The 14,593-nt window shown below is 43.2% G+C and overlaps 1 protein-coding gene across 1 annotated transcript in view; it reads right to left on the bottom strand.

The window, feature by feature from the left end:
• Nucleotides 1-9,504, bottom strand: part of FGF12 (fibroblast growth factor 12) — a 606,762-nt gene extending 597,258 nt beyond the window's left edge. The window contains exons 1-2 of the mRNA XM_068281186.1: nt 9,435-9,504; nt 9,166-9,313 (exon numbers count right to left, since the gene is read on the bottom strand). Of these exons, the coding sequence (XP_068137287.1) occupies nt 9,166-9,178 (13 nt within the window). The 5' untranslated portion in view covers nt 9,179-9,313; nt 9,435-9,504. The remainder of the gene's footprint in view (nt 1-9,165; nt 9,314-9,434) is intronic.
• Between the last annotated feature and the right edge of the window lie 5,089 nt (nt 9,505-14,593).

Here is a 14,593-nt window from a genome sequence, read left to right as displayed (position 1 = left end):
TTTTCCCCCTTTTATAATAAAGGTACACAGGCTCTACTGAGCTTGTCTGGCCATTTACCCCTTGCTACTGTACTTGTCTGCCTTCTTTGTGTGCTTATCTCTGTGCACCTAGCACTTTAGCCCCTCCCCCCACATCATTGGAAGGATGAGAGGAGCAAGTGGTTGAAAAAATGGGGCGAGTACAACGTGCATCACTGAAAAGGAGAGGGTATCAAGGGACATTGTTACTTCTGTGGCAGAGTTAAAAAGGGGACATTCTACAAAAAAAAATGTACTGTGTTTTCTAATGTAAACATCACCTCCTCTGACACTATTACCACATTCTAGAATTGGAAATCATGTATATTTTTAATAATGCGCTAGTTCAAGGAGTAGGGATAGGATCACACACGGAATGTCCTTTTTTTGAATGTATGTAACCCGGTGACTACTGTAGATCGTAACTTTTATGCCAATAAAATATGCATCTTATGATGTTATCAAATAACATACAAAAATATGCAATATGCATTGTGCAATCGCCAGGAATCATTCACTATCCCTACACTACACTGAAATCTATTAGGCCAAAGGCAGTTATTTTACTTGCACACCATCTCTGCTCTTTACAAATGTTAATAATAATAATAATAATAATAAACCAGACCACAGGCTGGTTATCTGACAATTCTGGCATTAGCCCCCAAAAGGCCAATGTGTCAGAGTGCCTGCAGGTCATTGCAACTGAGGCCTCAAAATATCCTTTTTCAAGTTGCAAATATCAGCACCAAACCAAAAAATAACCAATAAATTTGCTTTGTTTTAATATTGTTTAGAGTGGACCTGAACCTATCTTTATAAACTCAAACAATAAAACTTTCTTCTAGGCAAATCTCCATATCCGTCCCTGGTGTTAGGCCCCGTTCACACTTGCGGTTTTGTCAAAACCGCACCGGATGTCCGGACCGCACCGTATCCGGACCGGACCTGATCCGTACGGTTCCTATCCGGATCCGGTCCTTTTGCATCCGGTTTCCGTGCGGTGTGAACACGGTTGCGGTCCGGATCCGGTTTCTTAAGGAGATAACAACCTGTTATTACCTGGGGTCTGGGAGGTCAGCAGAAGGGTCTGGGGTCATTGTTGGAGACAGGTGGACGTGTGGAGACCATCCGTGGATACAGAGACTGCAGTTGGGACCATGGATCCAGGCATTTTTTACTCGTATACCTGGGAATTCTCTGTTGTTCGCCTCCTCGTTATCAGACTAATCAGACATGTTGCTGCCTAGAGCTCCAGCATGAAATCGCTGCTGCCCCACCTGAACGCTGGGCCCATGTGGTCCCCATCCAAAATGCATAGGAAGTGGGGTAGAACGTCCGGTTTTTGTAGCCAGTGTGTTGTGCGCTCTCCGGTTCTCATTGGTTTCCATTGGCCGGATGGTGCAGTCCGGCTCCGCCCCGGACACGGCTGCCGGAGGAGCCGGACCAAAAAATAGCGCATGTTGGAACGGACGCCGGAGTCCGGATCTGGTCCAGATCCGGTCCGGCTCCGGTCCGGCAGAACGGACGCATGTGAACGGACGCATAGGCTTTCATTGCTATTGCCGTGCGTCCGTTCCGTCCGTTCTGCAAGCGGTCCGGCTCCGGCACGGCGATTCCGGACGGCCACCGTTAATGTGAACCGGGCCTTAGTGTGTTCAGAGCTAGCCCCATCCCTCCCCCAATGAATCTGTTTGATATGACCAGGCTGGAGGAGTGACAGGTTTGCAGTTTCACTATTTGGAAGTGCAGAAGAAAACAAGAACCTGTTAAGGGCTCAAGGCAACATTCTTGTAGAAAATAAACATCATAAACTGGTAAGCAGGGATGACAGCCAATCGAAGCTGCTAGAAGCTGCTTAATTAAAGGACCTCTATCGTGAAAAACAGTAAAATTTAAAATACATATTTATAATAAGTACATTTCCTCCAGAGTAACATGCACCATATGGTACTTTTTTCCAGTGCCTCTGTCGCTTACAGTAAACAGTAACAATTTGCCAGATCTGACAGGTTTTGGACTAGTCAATCTCCGCATGGGAAATTTTCAGGGTTTTCTTTATTTACAAAAGCACTTACTGAGGAGAAGCTGCTTTTCTAAAAATTAAGGAAATGTTAAGAATCCCTGGGAGGAGATGAACTAGTCCAAAACCTGTCAGATCTGTCAAATTTTTACTGCTTACTGTAAGTTACAGCGACATAGAAAAATGTAATTTATGGTACATTTTACTCTGGGAGAAATGGACTTCTTACAGTATAATTATTTTAAATATTTTTGCAATGGTGGTCTTTTAGGACCCCTTTCTTCTGCGTGTGGTATCACAATACGAATATTTGCATTAACACTGAAACCAATGGAGTTCAATGGCATTGTTTCCATTGAATGCATTCTCCAAAATGCGTTCCGATGCAGAAAAAATATGGACTGCATGCTGCAGATTCACACGCCACACATCAAGGTGTCAATGGTCTGTTTTCAAATCTAGCATGCTTCTTCCTGTTGTGTGTAGTCACAGTGATGTCATGTTTCTATGGAGATTAAAAATTGGATGCGAAAATTTGCATTAAAAACGCATGCGTTTTCCAAATTGTATTAAATTCGCATATGTGAATTTGGATTCAAAATACACAGTTTAGTGGAAATAGGCCTTTAAAGAGAACCTGTACTGAGTAAAATTATTTAAAATAAACACAGGAGGTACCTTCAAATGAACATTACATAGTTACCTCACCATCAGTTACTCTCAGAAGCTCACCATTTTCTTCTGACAATAATCCCTTCCAGTTCTGACAACATTTTGTCAGAACTGAAATATTTCAGTTGCTGTCAGTTATATATCGGTTGCTGTCAGTTACAGCTGAGAGGAGAACTGATGTGTCCATGTTTCCCTATGGCTCAAGTGGGTGATATTACAGTTTAACTGTGTGCTGACCAGAAAGCTGTTATGGAGTAATGGCCATATTCAAAATGGAGGACGGAGAATTCCATTGATCACAGTGAACAAACAGGACACAAGAGAGGAGAAAGAGATTGAGGAGTAGACTACACAGGAGGTAAGTATGACTTGTGTATGGTTATTTTGACTTTTAATTTTCAGTACAGGTTTTCTTTAACCAACAACCAAATAACTGATCAGCATTTGAATGACTGAATTTCTTTCCCTTACTTTCAATTTAAATACATTAAACGTTTTTGCATGTGACTAATGGTGGGTTCCTGTAATATGTTTTCAAAAATAAATTAGGCCCACTTTAAAGAAAACCTTTTTTCATAATTAAATCAGTAAAATCAATATTTACAGATAGAATCAGGCACCAAGAGCGTAGTAGGTATTGAATGTTTGAGGTCTGCAAAGATTTCTAGGTCTATTAAAGGGAATCTGAACTGAGTAAAATTATTTAAAATAAACACATGATGTAGCTGCAAATAAATATTACATACTTACCTGACCGTCAGTTCCTCTCAGAAGCTCACCTTTATCTTCTTACAGTGATCCCTTCCAGTTCTGACAAGATTTTGTCAGAACTGAAATATACCAGTTGCTGTCAGTTATATATCAGCTGCTGTCAGTTACAACTGAATGTGCAAGGTAAAGTCCATGTTCCCCTATGGCTCAAGTGGTCAATATTACAGTTTAATAGTGTGCTGACCAGGAGGCTGTTATGGGGTAATGGCCATTTTCAAGATGGAGGACAGAGAATTTCATCGATCACAGTGGACAAACAGGATACGGGAGAGGAGAAAGAGATTGATGAGTAGACTACACGGTAGGTAAGTATGACCTGCGTATGTTTATTTTGACTTTTAATTTTCAGTTCAGGTTTTCTTTAAGCAACTAAGGGCCTACTGGTGGGGGAGGGGAGGATCTATCTTTCCACACTCCCACAATGCAACACTCACTGCCTGGACAACATTTGCCAGTTTCAGTAATGGGGGTTTGTTTCTGCAAATATTAAAAAGCGAGCTGCGCAGTTAGGCCCGGTTCACATTTGCACTAAAAACAGGCCAATGTTAACCCATGGACCTGTTCACATCCGTCCGTTCAAACGGATCCATTCTGCACGATCCGCTGAATGAACCTCAAGTTTTTTGCAGCACCAAATTTTCCTGACCGCTGAGCTCAGCGGAAATGACACGGAAGCTTTAGAGCTGCATTGGGGGCAATGAGAAAATGAAACGTTTCTTCACACAAGTTCTAAATAAAAAAATACACTTGGGGGTGAGGGACTGAGGGGGGGATGTGGGGAAACGGAGCGGAAGCAGCAGAATGGAAACGGAGTGGCAAACGAGTGAAAACGGATCCCATCGACCAGTGATCAGATCTGTTCTCACGGTTCCGTTTGCCACTCCAACGGATGTGTGAACCGGGTCTTAACTTTTCACTTTAGGAACAGCTTTTATATTCACTCCCTGGCACATTATTTTAAATACATTTTGCATAGGAATATTTTGTAAAACACATTTCAGTTTTTAGGAAATTAAAAAACAACACCCCTCCTTCAGTCATACAGGGATAAAGGAAGTGGGGAATTGTTGTCAGCTGAAACCACACCTCCCTACTGACTGACTTCCTGGCTTCAATCTAACTGGGAGGAGGGAAGGGGGTGTGAGCAAAGTCACATTACTAAGGAAGAAATGAGGAGCTGTAAAGTGCAGTAGGGATTCTACCAGATTATTTTGCGAAAACTGACATGTCTTCTTACAAATCTATTTATGTTTGAATTACTGTAAATTTTCTAGCTTTGTTTGTTTCCTGTTGTCCAGAATTCCTCTTACTTCCTGTCACATGGTTTGCTGCCAACAGACAAAAGGAAAGCAAGCACACACACTGAAACACATTTGTAATTCAATGGGTTCTCATCAGGGGTGCTCGGATACTCCTTTTTAAAATCCGAATTGATTTGGATCCGGATACCCAGATATCCGGATCCAAACTTTTTGGTATCCGAGTAAACTCGGATATCCGAACCCAATATCCTGGATATCCGGTCGGATTTGGATATCCGGATAGAAAACCGGAAATGACCTGAAAATGGCTTAAAATGCTTCCAAAAGTCTCTTTAAATGGCAAAAAAACCCTTTCGGAGGTTGAGGTCTCTCTCTCTCTCTCTCTTTGAACGAAAGGGATTTTTGCCATTGAAGGTGATTTTGGCTTCTGCTTGGATATCTGAATTAACTATCTGCCCGGATATCAGATTTCAGATAGGAAATTCGAGTTTGCTCGGATAGTCTATTCAGATTTTAAAAAAATATCCGAATTGCTATTCAAAGTTCGGATGGTGGAAAAAGTTTGGATTATCTGGGTAGTTCGGATATCCGAAATCTTGCTGAGCACTACTGGTTCTGATTCCCCATTTGTCAATTCCTCTTCCAATCATTATTATTGAGAAGTTTTAAATCAGGATGATACCATTTATTGGCTAACTACAAATGAATAAGAATAAACAAGCTTTCGGCCTTGCAGCCTTCGTCAGGTTTACATCCTTTTAGTTTGCAAGCTGGTGGTACAGACAGCTTATATACATGCAACATCAAAAGAGAAAACAGATATTTTTTTCAAACATAAATACGTCATTAAGATGCCTTAATACAAACAGACCATCTAAATGGGGTAAGATAAGGATCCTACAATACCCTACTGCTCATTATTATTGAGAATAGGAAGTAAAATAATTCTGTACAATGTAGAAGTAAAATCCTAAGAGTTATCCTTTAACCATTCCAAATCCTATCAAAACCAGTTCTGGCTTAATTACTTGAAATCATCGTTAATACCTCATGTTTTCCCCTGTGGCTGATGTTGGTAAACAGTAGTTTAAGTTACAGACAAGTGAAAACTCTGGCATTTATTAGCAGAGTTCTCTATGAAATAATATACAGTACCTATCACATAAGACTGAATTCAAAAATTGCTGTATAAAACTCTGGCTGACAGAAGAGCTATTATATATTTAAAATGTGTGTAATGTGCTTGCCTATAGCATTGCTTAACAAGTTATGGCAATAAAAAAAAACTTTAGAAACCAAACTTTGTCAGTCAGGGTTCCCTGGAACTCCAGGGATCCTTGAGGTCTTTGCAGGGGTTCCCTGGCACTTTCCTCTTCTGTGACAGTGCTGGGCTGAGAAAGCTTCAAAAGTGGAAGTAGATAATAATGGCGCACAGCACCGCAGGTAAAATAATGACGCCCATTCAATTACCTTATTAAACACTATTTAGCGTTTTCACTGTTACAAAATGGTGCAGGTTATTTACAACTCTATTTATCGTTGTAATGAAAGTGTGCTGCAGCTTACCCCTCCTGCTTTTAGTATAGCACCGGCAGACTTTGCAGGATGAACGGCTTAACAAGTGCCTGCAGCGGCGATGATTGCTGAGGCTGGGCTGTGCGCTGATAGCCCCACAGTTCCAGGGCTGTTACCGCTCCTCTGCCTGACCAGCTTGCACTGTGCACCATGATTTTTGGTCAGGCAGAGGAGCGGTAACAGCACCGGAACTATGGGGCTATCAGCGCACAGCCCAGCCTCAGCAATCATCACGCCTGCAGGCACTTGCTGAGCTGATCATCCTGCAAAGTAGCCGGTGCTATACTACAAGCAGGAGGGGTAAGCTGCAGTGCACTTTCATTACAAAGATAAATAGCGGTTTAAATAATTTTATCAGCGTCTCCGTGCGCCATTTTTATCCCACGCCATTTTTGACTGGACCCCCTGAGACAGTAAAAGAAAAAAAAATTGCCACCTAACTTAGGATCCAGGCAGCCTGGGAGGATGGCGAGGGATGGATAAGCCTGAAGGCGGAAGCGCCAGGTATTTATCTTTTTTTTTCAGAATCTCAGGTTTCCTTTAAGAAGCACTAAATTGAAGATCAGGATGTTAAGGAGCACATTAATAAAAATAGAAAGGCAGTATAGTGAGGAGTACCATAATAAGGGGGTAGTGTAATAATGAGTACTGTTATAGGGGAGCACTGTAATTTTGGGATCTATAGCAAGAAACATTAATGTACTACTATTGTAAGAAACACTGCAAGGAAGAAACACAGAATGGGGGTGAGACAAGGTTGTTTCAATGAACAACCACACCCACTTTTAAAGAGTAGGCATCTTACAAAATAAATTCCCACTCCCCCCGCTAATGCAGGGGTTCCTTGAGGGCCAGAAATTATATTTAAGGGTTTCCCCGGATACAAAGGATGAGAAAGGCTCTTCTAAACAATCCATTCAGGAAACAGTAGTGATTATCTGCAAGCAATATTTCCAGTCTAGAGCCCACATTATGATTACTTCATGCATTGATGTAGCACTGACAAATTGCACAGCGCTTTACAAAATAAAAACAGCCATTCATTGTTCTACAAAGTCCAGAGAGTTATGTGAGAAGCACAGCCCTTATTTTGAGGTGCAAGCATTTTGGAAGGTTGGTACTACCTCCCTGTAGTACATACATTGATCGTAGGTCTACACAGCACTTTGTACACATGACATTGTTCAAATAAATGGACTTAGAGGGTGAACTGACCTACAATGGATTTCTGGCCTACAAAATGGATCCATAATCTTGTGTTCCTAGCACAGACTAGGGCCAAGATTAGAGTTGTCAGTTAAAGTTCTAGTATGATGTTAGGATGCAGGAGGACACCAAATTGCCTGGAGGAACTCCTGACACCACAGGGAGCGTATACAATCTCCATGCAGATAGTGTGCTTAGTATAGATGGAAACCTGGACCCAGGAGTTTTTAAAACAAAATCACTGAGCTACCAGGCCAGCAGTAATAACACAGGAAAGTATGCTTTTTACCCTGAATTACTCACATGTGCAAGCTAACAGATCAATACAGCAATGCAGGAAGAAGTGGCATCGCATATACTTACACGTGTGCCACAGACAGCAGTAAGTGGAGCACTAATTAAAGGATGTGAAAGAAAAGACACAAAAACTCAGCTGGGAGATGCTTAGGTGTTTTGTGCTTGTGATGTGCTTAGCGGTGAGTTATTTTACCAGGAACAAATGCATTTTCATCTGAATAGACTTCACCAACGTCAGTATACTCAGATTTAATTGGTAGCTTTGCAAAGCAGGAACTAGAGGAGTGGGCGATGGAAAGTTTCAAATGTTTACTAAATTCACTTCCATCCCCCTACCTTGCTACTTGAATATATATAATGTGACAAGCAACTTTGTGGATCCTTGACCTTGGTCTTCATACACACTAGAGTCAAATGATTCCTCACTGACTTCCAAAAGCCACTAGAGATAGCATAAAGAATACATTGTCTGGATCTAGAACTTATTCTCAGCAGACTGACTTATTGTATGGCCATATATTTTTTTTTATTTACTATAGCTGTACAAACAACAGCACATATAAGATTATTCACACTGAGTAAGACTCTGTATAACAAATTGCAGCTACACATTTTGTATATTTGCAAGACAGGACTGGGCCTGGAATAGTATCATCACTTTCCTGAAGTGCAGAAAAACCTATGAGGCCCTCAGCTGGGATGCATGGAAGCACCATGGAAGATCATAGGCCTATGGGACAATGAGGCATCCTAACTTGCTCCAGCACTGCCCTGCAGGCATAATGCTTTCACTCTCTGCCCAACACATCCTCCTGGCTTTTCAGGCAAGTTCCCAAGGCTCCTTCACGATGGGAAATCTGACATCACGTTTCAATGAGATGCAGCATCCTGACAAAGTGCCTGGCACCCAGGACAAGGTTCTTCAACACATCATTTGATCAGCTAAAAGAAAACCTATGGGTGGCTATGCATGGATAAAGCAAGACACGAACTTTCATCTCAATCAGGTTCCTGCAGGAACAGTGTGTGAATCCTCAGACTGATATCTAGAGGCTGAGCACCCTGCCCAGACATACTGCATATATTAATGATGCACAATCCAGCAGCAGCATCAGCACCACTCGTGTGATGTGCCTCGCCTACAACACATCGCAATGACACACAGACGTCTGATGCTGCTATATCCACTCACACAGCACATATATCCCATCAATACTGCATTCAATGTTCCTTGCTATGGAGCCAGCAGCACGCCTGGCCACAGCATTGCAGTCTCCAGCTTGATTCCCTACCGAGACCCCACAGCTTTTTATAAGTATCCTCACACAGCGCATCCCCTACCTTTGGTTTCCATCTCTGTCCTTTGTCAAGTGCCTGGAAGTTTAGCGAACTTGTAATCTCTGCCGATCCCCCTGCAGAAATCCTTCTTGCAGTCCTTCTGATGATAAAGCTGCTTCCCTTCTGGGTAGAGATCCCTGCAGCCCTTGATCTGCAATCAACCATCAGATGACATTGGTAAGGAACGGAAGTAATCGGCATGGACTAGCTAGGTAATAGCGAGAAGAATCCGGCGGTAGGAAGGATGGATGGTGTGTAGTGCATGAGATTACCTGGCTCTTGTGCTGCAGAGTGGAGCTGTCCTCTGACTGTGGTGCTGCAGGTGTAGTGCCAGATCAGCCCACTACAGCCTCTCTATGTACGAGAGGAATAGCACTCCCTTGTACTGCGCATGTCCTCCAGGCTCCCCTATTTGGAGCATTACACAAGCCTTCCTGGGAAATAGTGCTGTAGCGTTTAGTCACCGATATCACAAGGTAAAAAGTGGGGTGGATTCCATACTGCAAACGGGACAGTCAGAAGCATTTCAAAACACAGGCACCACAGGAGGTCTATCGCCTCTTGCACAGAGCTGTCTAGAAAGGCTCTGTACAATCTCTGTCAGTCCAGGAAAAAAAAAAGTTTATTTTTCCTGTCCTGAGAGACTGACAACTTAGGGCTCGTTCAAACTATACACGCTGCCGTGCATATTTTGGCAGCGCGTATAGCGTGCGACATGCAAGAATGGTAGAAGGGCATAGACAGCCCTTCTACCGTACCCATCATATGCGCTATCGCACTTCCCGCATGCATTTTCTGGAATCGCAGTGCAGATCCCAATCACTGTAGTGCATAGTAGCGCAACATGGCGTGCGATTTTACGCATTGCGTTCCAATCGCACAGCCATCTGCGCTGAATGATCTGAACGAGGCCTTAGGGCTCGTTTCCATATAGCGTGCTTTCAGGCTCGCTTACGGAAACACGATCGCAGGGACAGGAGACAGTGCATTGACTGCACTATCTGCCGTTTCCATTCATGTGCGGCAATTCACCGCTGAATTGCTGTGCATGGTTTGCTGCATTTCAGGGCGCTTCAGCCCACAATCCCATTCAGTATAATGAATGGGATCGCGAGCCCCGTCCCCCTGCCGGGAGTGATGCGCAGCGCAGAGCCATGGGACTCTGCACTGCATGGTAACGAGCCCTGTAGTAGGCGTAAATGGTGTGCGATTGTACGCGATGCGTTCCGATTGCACAACCATCTGCGCTGAATTATCTGAGTGAGGCCTTAGTGCTCGTTTCCATGTAGCGTGCTTTCAGGCACGCTTATGGAAACGCGATCGCAGGGACAGGATAATCAGTTAATCAGTTGCTCTTAGTTATTACTGAAAGAAAACCAATTTTCAAAGTAATGCCCATGTTTTCCTATGGCACAGTTCACACAACGCGTTTTAACTGAAATCTTCTTTACAGTGCACTGCTATGGAAAAAATGCATACCAACGCGCACTAACGCCTACTAACGCACACTAACGCATACCAACTGATTAAGTGTAAACAGTGCCTAAGGGTCCACAGAGAAAAAGCTTTCTGCTCTGCACAATTGTTCTAATGACTGCATCTGCTCAGGCATTGATAAGGAATCATACAAAGATTTGTAGACAGTCCATATTCAGTGTGCAACAGGGTCTTGTGTAAACCCCCTGCCCCCAGCCTCTCCACCCCTTTCCCAAGTGCTGTGTACTGTAGTGATGCTGCATGCTGGAGGAGTCTGCAGAGCCAGTTCTGCTCCATCAGAGGTGGACAAAATATGTGTAATAAAAAAGCTGGGAACATCCTTGGGTTCTACTTTTGGGCCTTCCTATCCCAAACACTGGAGTTTCTACACAAAGAATGGCAAAACGCTATCCTAGTGGCTGCTAGATTATCCATAGCGGCTGCCTGGAAGTCCCCATCCCCTCCAACAATAGAAAGAGTACGATCCAAAATAGAATTTATTCCAAATATGGATTATTTGACAGCTAGCAAAAATAATACTGTCCTGTCCTTTGAAAAAGTATGGGACTTTTTGGATATTAATGTAGTTATGGCAGGAGAACTATCCTAATCTAAATGGGCCTTTTGTGGGAGAGTTGGGAGGAGTTTGACTGGAAACAAATCTAAATTGATCATTGGGAATGGGGGCATGGGTTCGGGAGGAGGCCAGGTTATATTACTCTCTATTCCAACATTGTTTTAAAGGTTTATAGGCTTTATATGTTCTTGGTACTATTACTTATGAATGTAACACCACCTTCCATCAGATTTGATATACTGTTAAAATTCTTTTAGGACTGGAATAACATGTTCATTACTGATATGTTCTTGTACAGTTTGCTGTTATACTTTGCTTCATTTGATATTCCTCAATAAAAAACTTTTAGTACCAAAAAAAAAAAAAAGCTGGGAGCACAGTTGGTTGTCTGCATGCGTTATCTGCACATCATGTGTGTCTGTATGCGTGAAAACATGCACGTTTTATCACAGAAGTAAATGTAATGGATAGAAAAAAAAGTGCGTGCAGTGCTTTGCTGCTGTTTTTATTTACATGGGGAAAACACATTCAACTGTGCACTAGCCAATTGATTAACATTGGTTCTCAGTTTTCCTGTCCAGTAAACAAGTCATGATTACGTAGTACGCATGCACAGAATGCACCCGGCCACGGGCGCGTGACGAAGGCTGCACGTCGCAAGGCAGCGCATGCGTACTGCTCACTGACCCTGGCCAGCCCTAAAGAATATTCGGGCGGCCTTTACAAGATGACTTGGGACGGAGCAGAACGGAGGATCAGGTGGGCATCAGGACTGCTTGCTGCACATGCCTGCTCCCTCTGTTTTGAAAATCCAGGTACAGCTAAGTTATCCTTTAAATTGTTCTTTGTGAAGATGATGAGCAGTAGGTGCTGTTTTTATTTGAGGTGCATAGAGGCAGCATGTGCTGTATGGCATACAGAGCTGTTTCATTCACAAGGCAAACCTAGGCAGCTGTCTAGGGCCTGGAGATAGTCTAGGGCCCTGGGTGCAAGCCCCCACCAAATCTAACTAAATAAGCCAGGTGACCATCAGTGGAGGGCAACAAGTGTTATCTCGCCTGGGGCCCCATTTCATAGTAATTCTTTTCTGTGGAGTATTCTATAGTGTGTGCGATTTTTACTTTTTATTCTGTGTGTGTGTGTGTGTGTGTGTGTGTGTGTGTGTGTGTGTGTGTGTGTGTGTGTGTGTGTGTGTGTGTGTGTGTGTATGTGTGTATGTGCGAGGGGGGGGGTTACACAGAATTTCTTGTGTAGAGTGAGAAAAATGCTAGAAACGCCCTGTCTCCAGCATCACTACAGGACATAGTGTTTGGGAAGAGGGAGAAGAGGCTGGGGGCTGGGCGTTGTACACAGGACCCTGCTTGTACACTCAATAGAGACTGTCTACAAACAAAAGTTTGTATGATTTCTTATCAGTGGCTGAGGAGATACAGTCATTAGAACAATTGTGCAGAGAGCACAAAGCTTTTTCTCTCTGCACCCTTAGTTGTCAGTCAATGCAATGACACGTTCTTCTTTAAGGGCTCTTACACAGTGGGATGCTGCGTTGCAGGGGACGTTAAGGTCGCATAACGCTCCCCTAACGCAACGCATGGTGGTGCTAAAGGTGGATGCTACATAGAGCCACGTTATGCGGCTCTTGGTGCGCAGTTTTCGTTCGATAGAACCGGCAAAGATGCATATGAATCATTGCTAGCAGCCAAAAAACCAAGAATAATTCATATGAATCATTGCTAGCAGGCAGAGAACCAAGAATGATTCATATGAATCATTGCTAGCAGGCAGTGAACCGAGAATGATTCATATGAATCATTGCCAGCAGGCAGAGAATGATTCATATGAATCATTGCTAGCAGGAAGAGAACCATTGCAGTGCAGTGAATATTAATTAGCCATGTGGATAGGCAAAATAGTGGACTCTCCCCTCCTCCTCTCCTGCACACAAAAAAAAATTAAAAAAACATTACTGAGCATGTGCAAACAGTCTACTGCGGCTAAAACTGCGTATAACGCACAGCATGCAGCACTTTCATAGAACGTGCAGCGTTACAATGTAACGCAACGTGGGCACTGTGAACAGCACATTGATTTTTCAGTGCTGTGAGTTGGGCTGCGTTACAGGCTGCTCTAACGTGCGCCTGTAACGTCCCACTGTGAAAGCAGCCTAAAGGGTTTCTGTAGCGGTTTATAAAATAAAAAAGTCTCACTTACCTGGTGCTTCTAATGGCCTCCTGCAGATATCCTGTCCCACGCTGTCACTCAAGAATCCTCCGTTCCCCGCCGCGGGTCACCTTCCAATTATTCGTCTAACTAGAAGATTGTCGCTGCGTGGCAATGGCCACGCGCAGCCTTGCTCCTGCTCGCATCTCCGGGAGCTTACTGCTCAAGCACAGTACGAAGTTTTCTCATACTGTGCCTACATAGTAAGCTCCCACTCACTATAGGGGAAGCGAGGACACGCACGGCTATGGCCATGCAGCTGCAGTGACATTCTTCTAGTTAGACAAATAATTTGAAGGTGACCCGCGGCGGGTAATGGAGGATTCTTGAGTGACGGCGTGGGACAGGATATCTGCAGGAGGCCGATAGAAGCCCCATGTAAGTGACACTTTTTGGTTTTATAAACTGCTACAGAACCCCTTTAATATGTTACAGGAGTATCAGATATGGCGTTATTGATCATTTGCACTAAAGCAGTAGCTATGATTTATTCATTTAATGCACGTAATATAATAAGGCCAATTTTCTTTTGTCAATACAGCATTAGTAATGAAATATTAGTAGTAAAAAAATCTTGGAGAAGTAAGAATTAATTGATCCAGATAGATAGATAGATAGATAGATAGATAGACACAGTACTGTGCAAAGGTTTAAGCAGTTGTGAAAAATGCTGTTAGGGCTCATTTCCACTAGCAAAATGATGCAATGCGATCATGGCATTGGATCGAGCCGCTGGCACTTGCAGTTTAGTTCCGGAAGTCTGGATGCAACCGCTTGTAATTGCCTATGGGAACGGGATGCGTGCGGCGAGAATCTGCAGCATGTATCCGATTCTATTCTGGGGTCGCATCTGATTGCGTCGTAAAATCAGCAACCAATGCAAACTGCTCCTTTGGCTTGCATTAGTTTCAGTTTGGATGTGCTAATGAAAACATGCCCTTAATAAAGAATGCTTTCAAAAATTGAAGTGTTAATGATTTATTTTCATCATCAACAACATGCAGTGAATGAACAAAAGAAAAATCTAAATGAAATTGAGATTTGTTGTGATCACCCTTTGCCTTCAAAACAGCATCACTTCTTCTAGGCTCACTTGCACAAGGAACTCGGCTGGCAGGTTGTTCCAAACTACCTGGAGTTTTCCTCCGGCACGCCAGT

This window comes from Hyperolius riggenbachi, chromosome 4 (genome assembly GCF_040937935.1).
Source record: "Hyperolius riggenbachi isolate aHypRig1 chromosome 4, aHypRig1.pri, whole genome shotgun sequence".
Classification (NCBI taxonomy): domain Eukaryota; kingdom Metazoa; phylum Chordata; class Amphibia; order Anura; family Hyperoliidae; genus Hyperolius; species Hyperolius riggenbachi.
Note: the sequence above shows the minus strand (reverse complement) of the source record. Positions and strands in the feature narration are given on the sequence as shown.